We start from the raw sequence: 18,981 nt of genomic DNA, 5'->3' as shown, positions 1-18,981 counted from the left end.
ATCATGGGAAAATCACTCAACCTAACCTACCTCGGGGGATAGTTGTTCTAGGAAAAAATGGGGGAGGAGGGGCTATACATGCTGCCTTGTGTCCCTTGAGTGAAGGCAGCATATAGATTTACTGTATCAAGTAAAATAAAAATCTGTATTATACAAAACAGACTCTAAGGCTTTTGAAAGTTCATATCCCTACCCTCTTGGTGCTTTGAACGTTAGAATGTATGCAATAGATTTTATTTATTTATCTATCGTATTTATATAGCCGCCTTCTAACATAAAAGTGACTCTGGCCGGCGTACAATTACAAGTAAAAATAACTATAAAAGCACACATAGATACTTAAACGGCGGCATTTCTTTCCCTCCTGTTTAGGAAGCATACGAGAAACGTCGGTTTCCAAAAGAGCTCGAAGGTTTCCCTCTCTGGAAGCATCCCCTTTCAATGTTACAAAGGTTATCTAGCTGCGGAACCAATATTCGGGGCGCGTGTGTTCCGGGCGGACTGGCGCAAGCATGTCGGAACCTTGTGGCGGAAGCACTTCGTAGTACAGAAAGATTGAGTGTGCGTGACTCCTCGCTGCTTCGAGAATAATGTGGCGGAGGAGCGGCAGGGTCCCCGGGGGCATTTGTGCTCTTGTTCGCTCCGGCGCTCCGGGGGAGGACGTTGTGGTCTTGTACAGGTACCGCTTGGGGGATAAGAAGGTGACTTTCCCCCGTAGAGTATAAGAGTTTGATGCCCGATTTCGAAGGCAACTAGCATTCTCCTTTCACATATTTGCAAGGGGGGTTGGCCTCTTCTCTGCATCATTCTTTTTCCAAATGTTTGTTGACGAAGCATGCACGGGTAGTAGGTTTTAGAGATGAGAGAGTGATAAAATGCCTCGTTTATAGCGATTTCAGCTCCCTCAGAGTTTGGAATCCATATCGTAAGGTTTATGCAAATCAACTGAATTCACGCATGCAGTACAGATATAAGCACAGATTTACACTACTAGCTATCTTGAGGTAGCTTTTCCACCCTCCCCTTGAGTAAGGAGTTTTTGGTTAATAGGCTTGGTTGTGGTTGCTACAAGTTTGACTAATTCAGTAAAACAGAGTAGTGTTAATGTATTGTGTGAATAGGCACTGATTCAGCAACAGTAGTTTTACACATGTATTATTACAAATGATGTAAAACCTCAACAAAGTACTGCAGTGTGTTTCAGCTACTTTGAGATGAATATCTCCAGCCTACTTCTCTTTCTTCAAAATTCATACTGTGGGAATTTGGGAATTCCTTCTCATCTCTGGGATTTTCTCACCTGATATTTACATTCTGTAAACCCTAACAGGTTCTTGCTAGGAACCTATGGTCGGTTTTTATATGCAAAGTAGCACCTGATTTTTTGTTTAAATTCAGTGTGCTATTGGCAGAAGATAAGCTCCTTCTCCAGAAAAATATTTGCACAGAAACCTTAATCATTAGAGAAACTCAAAAACAAAGATGTGATTATTATTAAATGATGCTGACAGCTTTATATTGAAACATGTTATATCATTCCTGGAATTGAGTTTTTTGATGTAAATTTTAAGAGTAAAGGACAGTAAACACTAGTATCTAGTGGAGTTTGCTACAGATGCAGCTTTGTGAAATAAGGCACATTTTGTATGTTTTGACATTAAGGTACTTTGACATTAAAAAAAAACTGTAACAAACTGACCATAAACATATTAAATGTTTACGCGTATTATTCCATTTGAGTCTTGTTGCACACAGTTGCACAATCTCATAAAAACCTGTGGTTATGAGATTTTAAGTTGTAAAATTTTTAAAAAATCAGTTTGTACCATTCATCTGTGTTTTCTGTATCTTTTCTAGTAAAGCACACAAGTTGTTTAGTACCACCCCTGTCTTCTGCACTAAGGAAGATGACCCACTCAGCTGCACCAATACAAATATTTCATCAAATCAGGAGCAGAAAACACAAGTAAAAACAAAGATAAATTTGCTACAGTTAATTCGTGGAATGAAAATAGAACTAAGTACAAAGAAGAAGTTTGAACAACAGAAAGCCTCAAAGATGATGGGCAATGCTAGAAGCAGATTGCTGGAAGATGAAGAAAAAAGGTAGAATTATGGGAGTATACTTTCATGCTGTTTGTCTACAAATACTGTGGTTGTTTGAAGAGGTGTTTACCAAAAAGGGTAGCAAATATGGTCATCAAATAAGTGAAGTATTTAAAAGGGAAATAATAAAGAGCCAAAAGGACACTTGGTATGTATTCTGTCTGATTTAGAAATGGGTTTATACATTGTATTGTGAAAAGAAGGAAAAATGCTTCAGATTCCTTGTTCTGATTTTCTGTGGAGGCATCGTCAGTCAAGGATTCATAACCTGTCAGCTGAGTAAGACCCCAAGAGTTCTCTGCTTAAATTGTTTCTAAATTCTGATCCTATGTGAATGATCTGCCAGATTGTGGTGGTGAGGAACAAAGGAAAAAGCCCAACCATCTGCCAGGAACTAGACAGTCCCATTTACCAGCATACCTGGTGCTGTTTATGTTGACACTGGCAGTTTATCACCACAGTAAGCTTTATGCAGGTTCCTCAGCAATCCTAGGTTTCCTGTCCTTGTGTTAATTTTTTTCATCTCCCTTTTCATTTTGCTTTTCACTCAAAGCACTGGCTAGTCTTCCTGCTTGTTCCAGTGTCCTGGCTTCTGCCTTTCAGATGTGAATGGCAGATCATCCACTAGTCAGAGAACTCTGTTCAGCTAACTAGGCAGAAGAAGTTCTGTCTGCAACTCATGAGAGGGACTAGGATATTAAAAGATTATACAGGCAGAAGAAAGTAAATTAAAACTCCTTCATCTGTACTGGATAACATCTGGAGTGAGCCACCAGTGGTCCTCCAGATGCTGTTGCTTTACAGTAACTGCTTGATGAGAGCTAAAATTTGATGAGAGTGAGAATCTAGCAACATGTGGAGTACTGTAGTTTGACCACTTCTGGGTTACACAGGATATGCAAAGATACATGCAAAGGTTACTGATATATCTTTGTATACAAATGTGTAGGTCTTTTTCTTTGATGAAAATATGAAAGGAAATGAAAATATGAAGGTAACCAGAATACTTCTTGTGCTGTATCCTGTTGGTGCTAGTACTTTGTAGTTTGAAAAATATGTAACATTATCTGGAGTCTGCCTGATCTTGATTTTATCATAGGATGGCTGGATCTAAATATCAAAAATCATATATTTGGGTTTGATTCATTTTTCAGAACAAATTTTCCTGAGGACAAAGATTTTGTCTTATGAATAATGATGTAAATTTCCCATGGGAAAAAAGGAATTGAAAAATTCCTATGCAAATTAAGGCAATTTGAATAGGAAAATGGCCAGTTTGAAATGGAAACTTTTCTGATCAAAAGAGTGTATAATCTAAAGTATTTGTTAGGGTTATCACCTGAAAAACAGTAATAAAACTTTGAAATGTTGAAGTTGCCTAATACTGTATTATGCAATAGGCATAATTTAATTATTACTAATTAGATTATGACATTTATGAAGCTATTTTTCAATAGAAAAATTAAGGCCTGGAAAATGTTTCCTTCCCATCACTAATAAGGAATCCAGTGGACACGTGTCCTACTTTACAGAGAACGGTCCTCAATTTGAAGGTGTGTCAATCTTTGAGAAAAAATGGGAGAGAAAGGTCCTTGAAGTTGCCTATCAGTTGTACATTGCTAGTACAGTGTGACCATCAGAAGAAATTGGATGATGCTTTATTTCACTATATTCATTGTTAATTTTCTGCCTGTTTTCAGAAGGTTAGTAAAATGTGGACAACAAAGAATGTAAAATGGGCATTTACATTTTGGGGTTTTTTTTCAGCAACAAGCATATTCCAGAATTAGAGGCAGCAGCCTCTGCTGTTGCATCTTCACTCCCTTTCGATAAACAAAAGACGACTTCAGAACTGTTGCATTTGGTAAAAAAACATAAGGAAGAAATGAATGTGCATAGAAGTGGAACTGCTGACCTAAGGTTTGTAGCTATAATACTGTTCCCATAATATGCTTGTCACACTGAAAGGCCCAAATAGGAATAATTGCTTTTGTTTGCCTTCTTTTGCTTTATTTTAAAATGTGTATTTTGATTTGGAGGCAGAGAGTTTAAAATGGTCTTGGGCAAACTCTTCATTTCCATATTTCTTTGAAGCTGATGATATGCAGAGCATTGCTGCAGTTTCTCATTTTTCTGCTTCTATCTCCTTTGCTAAGTTCCACAAAAGAGTGTGAAGTCATATGTGCAGCACCAAGTGGTATTGAAATATTTGCAGTAATGCATTTCAGATTTTTTTTTTCAATATTGACTAGAAATGGCTTTGGGATAATCAAGCTTAACCAAGAGATTAATTAGTGAAGTTTATAAAACACATTCATACTAAACCTGCTGAATCCATCCAAGTGCCATCTGTTAGCCAGCTTCCTGCAAAGCAACTTACACAAAACCAAATTACAATAAGCCTGAAGCAGGAAGATATTTGGGCTGTCCAGCACTTCAGATTCAGCCTCCAAAAGGTGCTTTGGAGCACATGGAAGGCAAACGTAGCACCTGTCTACAACTCTTTACAGCAGCTGAGGTGCTTCCTGGCATCCCATCTTTGCCCTCCACATTTGTTCCTGAAAAAATGGCAATGCACAGCCCTAATATCTATGACCCTTTTCAGTTTATTGCAGAAAAGTAAATGGATCTATGTAAATGGATAAATTTATAAATGGCAAACAGAAATATAATAGTGATCTATTAAAAATTATGACCTTTAACCATTTTTTGTTAAGGGTAAACAATATCCATGCTATTCTAAGAGCAATACTAGAACGATAGTGTATTGCCTGGCCTACCATATAGAGCCCTGACATATCAAAACACATACAGTATAAGAAATCAAATTCATCCTATAAACTAATATTTTTTAAATTATTTTTTCAAATACACATTTAAAGACTAAAAAGAATATAAGATACAAGTAATTAAAAACAGTATAAATAATAAAATGTGGGCAGATAGCCAACAGATCTCAAATACCAAATCTAAAATATTATATGGCTAATATGCTCTAATAGACAATTAAGAACTGAAAATACTATAAGACATTTCGTGCCCATTTTCTAGTCCAAATGCATCTCTGTTGGGCTTGAAAGTTATTTGGCTAGTACAACTGAAATCAGTAAGAGGAAAAAGGAAAAACTATAAACAATCAACAGCACATTAGAAGAGCACTGTAACTAATATGCAGATTATATGTTAAATTAAAATATAATTCTAGACCCAAATTTTGAATGTGGCACAATTCCATGTGTAGAGCTATAATCTAGAAATGGTTTCCAAATAAGATTGAATTGTATCTCAGATTTACTTCTTAAATATGAAATTATTCTAGACATCAAACCACATTCCCACAGTTTGGTTAGCCATTCTTCCATAGAGGGAATCAATGATCTTTTCCAATAAAAGTGTATAAAATCCTTGCAGGTGTTAACATATGCAATGCCATTCAGTATATTTTGAAGAAATGTATGGTTTGAGAAAGTTTAGGAAAAATATCCCAGGATGAAATGGAATTACAACTTTCAAATTTTGTTCCATTGTACAATGAATTATTTTCTAGTGTTGTTGGGCCTTACAACATTGCCTCAACATATGGAAGAAGGATCCAATCTATTCATTGCATAAAAATTAGTACTATATCAGTTATCTTGAGTGAAGGAATGCTTTCCTGATCAGGAAAGAATGCAGACTTTCACTTCTCCTCCTGTTTGTTTTCTTCACAATTTCAGTGAGATCATTTTGCATTTCTTAGCACTGTATTATTCATTTTTGTCAGATTAACAAGCAAAATTGAATTGAAGACAACCCATAACCATTATATTATAGAAAAATCAACACTATTTAATATGTTTATCTCTCCGATACATTTACAGTATATAGTGCTGTGATCTCTCTATATCTACTTTTCCCAAATTTTCCCACGTTGCTTTTTAAATTAGTCTTATGAGTCTACTTGGCTGTTATTTGCCCAGATTCCACTTTGATTTCATGTTTATAAAGATGTGGGAAGACAACTGGAGACAATTTCATGGGCATTTTTTTGCAAATATTTCATAGAAGGATTTAATATTCTTCTCACTGCTAGAAATAACTTAGTGCAACATTTGCTGCCCTGTTACATTGATGGCTCAACCAATACTTTGGGAATATTTTTCCTTCCCAATTGATGGAAAAAAAAGTTATCCTCAAATACAGCAGCACCTGATGTATTTATTACAGCTTTGTGCAGCTTACAAGAAAGAGTAAAATAAATCACATCTTTTAAAAATACTAAATAAAAATAATAGAGAGTTCAGAAGCTAAAACAGTGGCATTAATAAACCTGGGCAATAAGTAGGTTTTTAACTTTCTCCACAACATTAGCAAGAAAGATGCTTGCTTAAAGTGGCAGATTATTCCATAAAATGGGGCCCACAGAGAAAACTGAATTAGGTTATTGATGCTGAACATATCAATCATGAGACCTGCAAAGTGTTCAGGATGAATTGGCAGGAGATGGTCCTGAGTGTAGCTTGACCCCAAGTTATATGCAGCTTTACAGACCATCATGAGCATCTTGAATTGGGTTCAGAAGACAATCACTGAAGCTCTTTCAGCATAGGTATGGAACCTCAAAGAGGTCTTGCGTAGTATTCAGGCTGCCACATTCTGAACCAGCTGTAGTTCCTTGGACCATCTTCAAGGGCCACCCAATAAATAATGCATTTCAGTAATCCCAGATTGAAGTTAGCCTCTCATAAATCAAGGAAAGCAGACCTCCAATTGCTTTATCAACTGAAGTGGATAATGATACTATGTGGCTATCTGGTGTCAGTAAACTGCTCACCTGATGATTCATTTCCTAAAGAGAGTACAGGCCCATCCAGAACAGTATATTTTCTTATTCCTGAAGTTTAGGCTCAGGCTGTTATTTTACATGTGCTATGTACTTTATTTCATGTAATATTTTATAAATTACAGCTATTATTTAGTAGTGGCCATAAAACCAGCAGTCTTTTATGGCATCTTCAAAACCTCTTAGATATATTATGCCATAAGCTATCTATTTGAAAGTTATACTAGTAATTTCTTCGTAACTTAGTATTGCAAACAGTGTGATGAAATTTGTGGATGGTAATATCATCTATACATTTCTTTAGCATTCCAATGACATTAATAAAAATATTTATTTTTATCTATTTATTATTAGATTTCTATCCTGCCTGTGTTTGTAAAACTCAAGGTGGTGTACGTAATGGTTCTGCCTCCTATTTTCACCACAAAAACCACCCTGTGAGGTGGATTGTGCTGAGAGAGAGTGATTTGTCCAAAGTTTCCTGGCTGGCTTTCATGCTTAAGGGAGGACTAGAACTCATGGTCTCCTGGTTTCCAGTCCTGCACCTTAACCACTACTAGTCTGCCTAAAGCTGCATAAAAATGGCATACAACTGCATTAACAAGTCCCCAGGATTGCTCTCCTGAACATTAGGGATGTGCAAAATCCATTGATCTGGGAATGGACCATTGTGGAGAACTCCAGAATGTTCTGATTCTCTCCAGATCATCTCAGACATTTTTCAGTTCCTGCTGATCTGGAGGGATAGGGGTGGGGGTGGGGGACAGTTCAGTACTTTCCAGACATAAATCCTCAAAACCTGAAGTGATTTGAGGTGTTCCAGGGATGTTCCAGCCCCAGAACAGGTCTGTTTTGACTGGAACATTACGTCCAGGACAATTCAAGCTGTTGCTTATTCAGAGGATTTACTTCTAAAAAGTGCTGAACTGTTCAGCTTGGAGAAGTTTCAGTGGAGCCAGAGGGAAATGAAGCATTCCACAGTTTTCTGGAGCGGTCTGTTCCTGGATTTACAAATTTTGCACATCCTTACTGGACATTTAATTCTTCAAATTTAATATTTACCCATTAATAGAAACTTGTATTGTGTTTCATTTAAATAGTTCCTTATTGAATCAAACAGTTGTTAGGTTGATATATGTTCTGATTTAAATACTTAGGGTATAATAGAAAATACTTCATGCACAGATCTTTCATAAAATCATATATCTTTCTCAAGAAGAGATAAATAAATGGACCCCTGGGTAACTGACTATAGTTTTGTGTTTCCTTGTATGGTTTTTTGCCAGTAAATTATGGCTCAACTTTTTTTCTTCTTTGCAGTGATATAAGATAACCTGCAGGCGTCACTGCTTTACTAAATCTTCACCATCAATTTGTTTTGTAAATATAGGAAAGACTGAATATTTGCTAAATGGAAATAATAACAGTACAGACTTTGAGGGTGGAATGAAGATTCTCTCAGTGGAAATTATGGTGTAATTTCACAAATACATTAAAAGGTTTGAGCTTCATTATAAATAACAAAATCTCGAACTAAGATACCCTTTCAGAATCCCAGTTCCTTAAACTGTTGATCGCTATTATTCAAAGGATAGCATGGTGTTGAGACATTAATTTTGTGTATTTTCATATCAATTTCTGTCCCCATCCCACTGTGCCCTGACATAACAGTTCATAGAAAAAGCATAATACAGGTTTAATTCCAGCTCAGAGGGGCTACAAAAAGCTCAGCAACAATAGTAACATTTTGCTTAGGAGAAAAAAAAGAATACATTATAGAGTGTTTGCTCTTTCGGTTAATAGTGATTTTGAAGTAAAATTGCAGGGCTGGCCAGTTCATGGAGGAAATAAACTGTGGTGTCTTTGCCAAGTTGATATAACTGGTTGGTTCATTATACTGCCTGTAAGTGATGAGAAAACACCATCCGACATGCTGGTGGTTTCTGCAATTAAAACTCAGTGCCTGAGTTGCCACTAGCCTTTCCTTTAATCTCATCTCAGAGATGGATGGAATTAAAGCTATTGACCCTTATATGGAGATAATCGCTTTTCCCATTGGCAGGACAGCGGTTTAGGGAAACTTTGCTGGCTTTTGTTGCACTGCATATGTCTGAATCTGATAGTTCAGGATAACATTCTTCCAAAATGTTTCCATGGGCAATTTACTTTGAGTAAAATATCCTCAACATGCTTGATAATGGCCAGTAGATTTCTCAGGTTGTTTACTATTCAAATTTTGGTCAAGTCTGGATATTCTTATAAGTCGCTTTCATGGATGTTTCTCTGGCCAAGATTTTACTTAAATACTGTCTACTTCTTATATTCTGTCTTATATTTTAGATAGCTCTCTGTTCTGTGCTTCCTGATTCTAAGTATATTTTCTAGATTTCTTTTACTGTCCCAGTTACCAGTAAACTATATGTTAAAAATCATGTGTGCTTCAAATATTTAAGTGTATTTACTCAAACAAGGAGGAAACAGTAAAAACAAAACGGGTCTGTTGTCGTCTTCTATGCAATTATTAAGGAGGGGGAAGAAAGACCTTCATTCACACCCAAAACATCAAGCTGAAGAGATAGAAGATGTAAGTCAAACTGTACACTAAGTTGCATGATGCCTTCAGCTGAGGACTCCTATTGATTTTGTGGGTGCTTCAGGTGATGTGAAATGACATTTGTTCCTCTTTATGTGTAATTATCCCACCATCCTTCCTCAGTCAGAACTCTGCTGTAAAATAATGTCTGGCAGAAGAGGAGGGTGTACATATGCCCCGTACTTTAAATTGGTGGTGTTGGAGGAAGGTGAAGGAAGGCTGAGGGGTGTTTAGACAGTCCCCAGGTATTTTCTTTCAAAATAGGTGGTGGCCTGCTCTTCTCCTAGCCTGTGATTAGTCCCTGGCTTATCCTCAGGCAGAGGACTCCCTTTATGACTGTGACATGAGAAGGCTGATTATATCTTGAGCATGTTGTATATAAAAATTGCACTCAAACTTGAAAACTTTCCAGAAAGCCCATTTTCCAAACAACAATGTGATAATAGTGCCAGAGGTAAGCAGCGAACTCACAGGGGCACCAGGGATATTTTACTCCTTAATGAATGTAACTGTTAGTGAGTTTGCTGTTGCGCCGTGGCACACAGTTTGGGAACAACTTGGGATGCTATGAACTCAGAAAGTTTGGGAACCTCTGAGCTAGAAAGTTGTAGTCAGTATAGCTGATACCTCTTTAAAAATGTGACAAACAAGCTTCCTTCAAAACAACTGAAAAAAATAGAGCAACCTTCTTCAACTTGGTGCTCTCCAGATGTGTTGGGACTATAGTCTCAGCATTCCTAGACAGTTTGGCTAAAAATTACGAGAGCTGTAGGCCCAGTGTTTCTGAAAGATACTAAATTGGAAAGGCTGTGTTAAAGTAGTTTGGCGTGTGGTGTTTCTTGGGATCCTTGTGCTGATAAGAGTGTTTAATACCTATAGGAAGAGGCAATATATCTTGAGCTTTATGAAGTAAGATGTCATTAATGTCTGTTGATTACCAGTAATGTTATTAACATCTTGAAGCAGATGTTTGAGAATAGCAGATACTGCCCTTATGTCAGTTGATGGAGTACAGATAGTCCTCAACTTACGGCCACAATAGGGACTGGATTTTACTACTTTTTTGCTACGGTTGTTAAATGGGTCATCACATGATTGCCATTTGCAACCTTCCCTGCCAGCTTCCCCATTGACTTTGCTTATCAGAAGCCAGCTAGGAAGGTCGCAAATGGTGATCATGTGATCCCGGGTTGCTGCAACCATCATAAATACTTGCCGGTTGCCAAGTGTCCGAATTGCAATCACGTGACTGTGAGGACACTGTGAAGGTTGTAGGTTGAGGACCTGTCATAAGTCACTTTTTTCAACACTATTGTAACTTTGAACAGTCGCTAAAAGAATGGTCATAAGTCAAGGACTACCTGCATATGGTCAGTATGAAGACTATAGTTAAAGCCCTGTGCATTCTTATTTATTTAAGACCCAATATGGGGATCTGACAGGTCTTTAACCTACAACTGTCACAGTGTCCCCATGGTCACATGAACCCGATTTTGGCACTTGGTAATCGGCAAGTATTTACGATGGTTGCAGCATCCTGGGAATGTGATTAAATTCAGTCTTCCTATTAGAAAAATAGGTGGCCAGGTATGTTTCTTCAGATATGCTTCCAGGTTCCTGTTCTACTATCCATATATTTGTATATTGGAAAACTGATACTGATGCTTCCTTTGTAAACGTTCTGGAAGTTTTCTTGATACAGCATGTTCTGCCTGTCCTGTAGATCAGCAGTCAGGTACATCTTCACACCTTCATCAGCCAAGTCTAGTTAAAGTGCTTATATTGACTTACAGAGCTCTTTTTGGTCTGGAGTCAGTATATCTTGGTAACTTTATTTCACTCACTTGTCTACCTTTCAGTCTACTACTTACAGATAATAGAGGATTAAACAGAGCTTTATCTGTTATAGCCCTAATGCTTGGGAAGACATTATCACTGATCATTGCCAATATGTGCCTATTCCTATTGATTTCCAAGAAAATAGGGAAGATACCCTTGTTCTGGTTGATCTTCCAGAGGAAGGTAGACCAAATTGAATTATTTTGTAAATTGTGTAAAGATGGTGATGTGGAGTTTATTTGTTTGTTTAAAAGCATTCTTGGTACTGTTCTTCAGTTGAAAAGATTCCCATTACCACAGTTCAAACACAGAAAATATAGTCATTGTTCTTTGGTTTCCAGACTAAGAACCTGTGGGACATTACATAGATGAAAAAAAAAAAAAGAAGGGGAAGATGGAAGGGAAAAAAAGAATAGGCTTCAGAACATTCACACAATTGAATTTCTCTTTAAATTTTCATGTTTGTGTTCCTTTTCTTTATTGCACCAGAATAGCTAACATGAACAAAGAATCTGTACTGGGCATCCTACTTAATACATGCTAATTCTTAATTCATATTCTTAATTTCAGCAAAATAATGGCAAGCATGAAAATTAGAAAAAAACCTGTTAAACGAGATGCCTTTAGAGCATTCAGTGAAATTGAGTGTGATGAAGATGAAGAAGGCAATATGGCACATATTAATGAATTCAGTAGAATTAAAAGGTACTTTACTTGATCATTTTCTGCATGTATCTCTTTAAATATATATCCCGAATTTACAAATCATTGTGCAAGGATGGTCAGATGTTGCTATGTTGAAGCATTCCACATTCTTTGTCATTATGACCCCTCTGTATTATGATGTGCTACAATGGATTAGATTTGTCACATTTTTAATATGCCACAAAAATCAGGTTAAAAATATAAATTATGGCTATCTGGTCTGTAAAATCTAATATGCAGATTTTTGAGTTCAATGTTATTCTTTTCCAACACGCAAAGAGGGGATATCCAAAACAAAAAGGGGATTCCTATTGTGGACCTGATGTCAGCCAACTAGGCTATATCAGTGATATAGCATAGTTATTGAAAAAAAATGATATAAATAAAATTCATCAAATAGGTCACTAATTTTAGAGAGTTCTCTTTAGGGCTATTTTCAGTCAGCATTATCTCTGTCTTACTATTCCCTTTTGGGTTCAGCAGTGTTTTGTGGTAAGCAACATTATTCAGAAAGGGAGTAAGAAGTAGTTAGCAAAGAAAGTAAAGCATGATATAAAAAACTAAAATGAAATATAGCTAAAGTTAGATTGTACTAAAACATTCAGTGTACCTCTCCATACTTTGTTACCCTACAAAACATTGTTGCCTCTACCACATCCATGCACTCCTTCAATCATTGCCTTTTGTTCATTAAACGTCTCACCATTTTCTTTTTGAGGATTTTATCAATTCCATCTCACCATGATTTTCTTGATCTTCCACTTCTTCACAGCCCATTCACTTTATCTTCATTTTTTTTTTGCAATTTTATCCTTATTCATGCTCTCATGTGACCAAACCATCTCAACATACTTTTGCACTCATCACTTTTGTATTCATTCTTGACCCTAACTCTTTTTGTTTTACTGTCCATACTAATTCAGTACCTCATTCTCTCTGCATTCCATTTACTTCTGTGTTTCTCTTGACATACTCAACTTTGATTTCCATATAACAAAGTGGGCAGAAGCGTACTTTTAAACAAGTCATTTTTGCTTCATTTGACAAATATTTATTCCTTGCAGCATACATTCTATACACTACCTTTCTATCGTCATTTGCATATCTTAAAATTTCTCTCTATTTTTTTCTGTCTTTCATGAACATTCTCTCAAGGTACACCAATACAGCTACTTGCTTTTTCCTCATTTATGTCTGATATGAAATTGTCAATGTATGGATTTATTCTTCATTTTTACATGCTTGAAAAATGCGTGGGCAATGATTGCTTGAAAACTGACACATCAGAGGAGTATGTTTAAGATTTCACACAGTTTGGGACAGAATTCACAATTCTTCATTACACTGGATCTTTTGACTTCCCTAGCAAAATGAAAAATTTTAAAACTTGTTTTTTTCTTAGCAATCTCTTTTCTGGAGAAAGGCTACAGATTTTCACTCCTAAGCCAGAGGGAGCACATGAAACAGGTTAGTGGCAAAATGATTGCAGTAATCATACCAAGAAGATAATTTGAGTATAATAAAACTCACCCATGCTATGCTCAATACATTAGTCTTGAAGATGCCACAAAACATCTTAATCAGTGTTTAGCCTATAGAAACTCCCTATGTGTATTTGGAGAAGAGGTCAATTGGTTAACAGCAATGAAGAATTTGGAACCAGGTACCCTAAAAGACAGTGTAAATCAATAAAAACGTAGAGGATTTTATCTGTTGTTTGAATTGAAGAGTTGAAAATTATGATGAATGGAGACGTTTGGCTTTCAGCCAGGGAAGGAATTTCACTTCAGCAATTGAGCACATGCTTTGCATGTAAGAAGTCTAATTCCTAGCATTTCTAGGTACGATTTTTAAAATCCTGTCTGAATGCCTAAACTAGCCTTGTCCAGATAATGCTCTCTAGATGCTTTTGACTACAATTCCCTGAATTCCTTGCCTGCAGTGTCTGAGAGATGAAGGCCAATACAGTACATTAAAGGCTGGAAAAGCTGCTGTCAACAGTTCAATAATCTGACTTGATCTAAAGCAGCATCCTAAGTTCCCAATAATGAGAGACTTGTGGCAGACATTGCATTTTAGATTTTAATGGGATTTGGAAAGGGTATTCTTATAGGCATCTTATCAGCATGCATTCCAAAACATAGTTTTTTAGATATTTGACAGCATTTACATGCTTATTATACAAAAGCCATATCCCCAGAAGACAATTCTCCACGCTATTCTCTGTCTCTCTCTTTTGAAACATGCAGTATTTCAAAGAATTCATCATCTGGGTTGTTTTTAAATCATATAACTACAGCATTTGTTTTAAGGAACAGATTCCTTAAATATGTAATCTAGAGAAAATCTAGAGAACTCCATTTTTTAATTTTTCACTTCAGACTGAAACACATAGAAATAAAATTGTACTGTTTTCTTGCTTTTCCTGCTAGTTCAAATAATGTCAAACAAACCTAGAATCATTACAGTTCTCTTCATTCATCGTACATTTTAAGACACTTTTTAAAATATTTTAAAATAATAATAATTTTTTAATTGAAGTATCCATTATTCAGTCAGTTTTGAAGCTAATAAAGCAAGAAAATCTGTAAGGAAAATTGAGGAGAAAAATGATATGGAAAAACACCTGTTATTTTATTGTGCTGTGCTTTGCTGTGCATTTTTCCATTCATTAGCAGTAGCAGCAGCAGAAAGCGACCAATATTTTGGAATTTTGAAACTGGCTGGTTTTTTGACAATTCTCACAATCTTGACAATTCTGATACTTTTTGTCAACTCCAGGAAATAACATTTCTGTGGCTAACTTGGCTTACTAGCATTTACTTGTTCTGGTGTTTTTTTTGTTTTAGACGTAGTAGCAATACCAACACTTTGGGATGTGGAATTTGCCAAAACTATCGCATCAAACTTTCAGCATCTACCACAGAATGGTTTTGAGGAGATGATACAGTGGACAAAAGAAGGAAAACTTTGGGAGTTTCCAATTAACAATGAAGTTGGTGAGTATCCAAAAGGGCTCTGGGCTTGGTTTTGCCCAGTGAATGTTGGGGATGGAGGTTTTTGGATTTGGGGGAAGCTGGAACAATGTTTTGCTGGTGAGATCCTGCCTATCTTGTGAATTCCTGCCAGACTGAGATGAAGGGATAGGGGTCTGGACATAGTCCTTCTTGGGGCTAGTCCCAGTCTGTGGAACAGCTTACCCCTGGAGATTTGTGAGTGCCCAGCCTGTTAGCCTTTAGGAAGATCATCCTATTCCATTGAGCACGTAGCTGCTAATGATGATTAGGGGGCATCTTTTCAATAAGGTCTATCCTTGGGACTTGGTTTTAGTAATGGTAATTTTATCAGGATTTTTCATTCTTTTCTTTGGGAATGGTTTTATTATATGCTGGCTGTACCATGGCTCTTAAAACTGCCCAGAGTCTAAGTGGTATACAAAGTTCTATGCAAATAAATAAGTCCATAATATATAATGTACTAAAAGATGGGTAAGTCATTTGCAGAATTTGCATATTGTCTTTGAGACTTATTTTTTTGTCTAGTGTCAAATATAGCTGTTTTTTTAGTTTATTTTTTTAAATAAATAAATAAATGGAAACACATCCATGTCAGCCCAATTCTGAGTTAGCATCACCTGCTCATAATAGTTTCTGGCAAAAGAAGGAGATGGATAGTTGTCCCTTCCACTTCATGTCCCCAAAATTATGTCATGAGAATTAAGGGCTCCTTCAAAGATTTGGATGGAGGTCACAGGAAGTAATTTCACTTGATAAGTGAAAAAAATAAAGCCTATGTGAATGTGGTCCCCCCAGATAACCTTAACCTGCTCTTCTTCAGTTTTATCAGTTTCACTTTTTAAAAATCCCTTTAATAGAATATAAGTTGAATGACAGACTCTAAAATTTAAATGTCTCTTTGGGACATGCAGATAGCACAAGAGGATACATAGAGCTTTTCATCCCACTTGGTCAGCTGACCATTGTACTGAATTTTTAAAAATGATTGCAGTATTTTTAAAAACAAACAACTATCAAGCTGGCTTTTTGAAGTTCAAGAGAATGAATATGAGTATTGGGCTTTGATGACAATACTAATACTCATAATTTGCAAACTATAAGACAAGTTTACTGCAGTCTGCTCAGGGAGCTTGTAAGTTTCATTAAGTGTTTTTACAGTGATTGTATCATTCTTTTCCTTAACTTTGTCAGGACTTGAAGATGATGCTGAATTTTATGAACATATATTTTTGGATAAGCACTTGGCAGACTTTCCCAAAGAAGGACCAATTCGCCACTTCATGGAACTTGTAGCATGTGGACTTTCCAAAAATCCATACTTAAGCGTGAAAGAAAAAATAGAACACATTCAATGGTTCCGGGATTATTTCAAGGAAAAAGAAGCATTGCTTAAGGAAATTGAAGCCCATGAGAAGGAAGCCTTGATTGAAATAGAGAATATATTGAAATGAAAACTCAAAAGAAAGCCATGGCTTCATGAAAATAATAATTGGGCAGTTGTACATCATAATCTGGAAAGAACCTGATTCAGATATATCAAAACTGCAAAATTGGTTTAATCTGGCTTGCAAATTATTGAGTAAAAATGTATATTCCTCCGCTTACTCTGTTAATGTTCTTAAGATAGTCTTTCCAGTTTTTTGCCCTAAAAAATATTGGAGTGAAATCAGTCCAAAGATTAGAGAGGAACCACAGACCTACAGATGTTCATTGATAATGATTACTAATAGTGTAGCACTTTAGGACAAACTTTTCTGTATTGTTACAGAGTTTTGTGGTTTTATTTCCCCATTTTCAGTGCAATTTAAATAGAATTAGGTCACAGGAGATATTCAACTTGTTTACAGCTGAAGTTTTATTCCAGAAAAAAAATCTTGCAAAAAGATAAGCTGTTCCTCTTCACTTGGTTCTATCTACTACGCCAACTTCTGTTTTATTTGCATTCATCCCCAACTTGTATATAGTGACCCAGTTAATCAAGTATGCTAAAATAAGATTCAGACTCACTGATTGCTTTGGAATTTGAAGAAGATAATAATACTAGATACATCTGCTTGAAATATTTATATGTTTAAAGCAAATCTGAATTATTATATAATCCCATGTATTTCTCAGTGTTGTCTGGTTTTTTACCTCTCCCATACTTTTTAAGGTTTTTTAAACATAATTTTTAAAAATCATTTTACCTGTATTGTAAATTCTACTTTTGGGCCAATTATACCACTTCAATGAATGTTTCTGTATTTTCTGTCCAATACATTTTGAACAGTTTTCATGAGATCAGCATATATATATGAATCCTATCCAATAGGAGCTTAACTAATATCATTCCAGTTTTTTTAACTGTCCAAAATAATTTTATTGTTTTATAAGAATAGGATAATGGCATTAATTTATGCAAATGAGATCATCTCAGTTCAAAGAAAATGCTGGTTGCTGAGCATGATATTGTGATTTATTTGTTTGGTTTTTAGATTTCTATCCTGCCTTTCATTCAGGAGCCCAAGGTGACATACATATTACTCCCTCCTCCCCTTTTTCTGCACACTAAGAACCTGGTGGGTTACATTGGGCTAAGAGTGGTGGACTGGCCCAAAGTCATAATGAAATACTATGTGGATGGTCAGGAATGATAAAGTAAACCCAATCAAATGTTTATGATGGTGTTTGACCAGCATAAGATAGAAATAGCACAGCCATAGAAAATAAGAATAAAATTTAAATTATAATTTAGAATATTAGGTAAAAAGTCTTCAAATATCAAAAAAAATGAGATAAAACAACTATCAACCACTATACAACAACTACTACACAACAAAAACATTTTCAAAGCAAGCTATACAAATACTGCATTTCATATCTATATACGAAGAAAGCAGTTATTGTTTGGCAGTGTCCTGTGAATTTTACGTGTTCTTGCACAGAATTTTGCAACCTTATATATTAGAGAGGAATTGCTGTTGGAAAGTTCTTTTAAAAAAGGTAAAATTGGGTTCAGTAACCTGGTATCCTAGACAGAATTCGGAAAATAACAGCACTGCCAATATCACTGTAGAGCTGATAGTGCAGAAACATACTCAACTGTCCATCCCCACAGGGGCATAAACACTGTAAGAAGGAAGCTTTATTATATCTTCCATCTAATACAAATGAAGGGAGAGCCCCACAAGGAGCTATCTTCTGTGGGCAGGGACTGTTAGTTTTGTAAGCTACTTAGGTGTTAATCTGCTTTTTGATTTGGTAAGGTTAGGAAATCTACTTAAGTCAGACTCATTTTATATCCATAATGCATGGCTTAAGAAATGATATTGCCTGATCATAATCCTGTGGGAATAGATAAGATGGCATAAACTTACATGCAGGTAGTTTAGACCTAAAAGATAATGACCACTTGGATTGAAAACCATCTATTAGTATTAAGGGGGCAAGACCCACAAGGAAAACAGAATCTAAGTCAATAGTTAAATATAATTAACTACATACACAAACATTTAGAGAATGAGATTTAATATAGTTCAGACAGTTGAGGATTATATGAAAATACTGTTGTTTATTAGAGGAAAAGAAGCTATATTACATTTTTCTCCCCCACAAGATGTCAGTATCCACCTATTTCACCATGCTAAAGTAAACATCTCCTCCCCAGACTCCAGTGAAGAGTAACCCTGTAACAGCTAAACAATAGCTTACAAAAGAACTTACTACTAAAGCAAGATACAGTGAAAACATTTTTTTTGCCTTTTTTCTAGAACAAGGTCACAAACATTTGAATTTAAAATGCCTCCATGCAATCCAGTTTGGTTTAGTGGTGAAGGTGCTGGCTGAGAAACCAGGAGACTGAGTTCTAGGCCTGCCTTAGGCATGAAAACTGGCTAGGTGACTTTGGGCCAGTCCCTCTC

At 36.1% G+C, this 18,981-nt stretch overlaps 1 protein-coding gene across 1 annotated transcript; it reads left to right on the top strand.

Annotated features, from left to right (window-relative positions):
* Positions 1–381: 381 nt before the first annotated feature.
* Positions 382–17,338, top strand: MRPS31 (mitochondrial ribosomal protein S31). Its single transcript, XM_007421201.4, has 7 exons — positions 382–679; positions 1,858–2,106; positions 3,874–4,026; positions 11,931–12,065; positions 13,468–13,532; positions 14,915–15,064; positions 16,274–17,338. Exons 1-7 carry the CDS (start codon positions 591–593, stop codon positions 16,531–16,533), a joined length of 1,101 nt encoding a protein of 366 aa, XP_007421263.1. The 5' UTR covers positions 382–590; the 3' UTR covers positions 16,534–17,338.
* The last annotated feature ends 1,643 nt before the right edge of the window (positions 17,339–18,981 follow it).

Source organism: Python bivittatus, unplaced genomic scaffold (genome assembly GCF_059951505.1).
Source record: "Python bivittatus isolate LINGU-HERP-01145 unplaced genomic scaffold, Pbiv_v1 ctg000020_np1212, whole genome shotgun sequence".
Lineage (NCBI taxonomy): Eukaryota > Metazoa > Chordata > Lepidosauria > Squamata > Pythonidae > Python > Python bivittatus.
Note: the sequence above shows the minus strand (reverse complement) of the source record. Positions and strands in the feature narration are given on the sequence as shown.

Bases quoted from the DNA above. Each gene is read 5' to 3' on its own strand.
- MRPS31 (XM_007421201.4), top strand. From the start codon at position 591: ATGTGGCGGAGGAGCGGCAGGGTCCCCGGGGGCATTTGTGCTCTTGTT. The intron at 680-1,857 runs GTACCGCTTGGG...TATCTTTTCTAG, and splicing joins GACGTTGTGGTCTTGTACAG to TAAAGCACACAAGTTGTTTA. The intron at 4,027-11,930 runs GTTTGTAGCTAT...TCTTAATTTCAG, and splicing joins AGTGGAACTGCTGACCTAAG to CAAAATAATGGCAAGCATGA.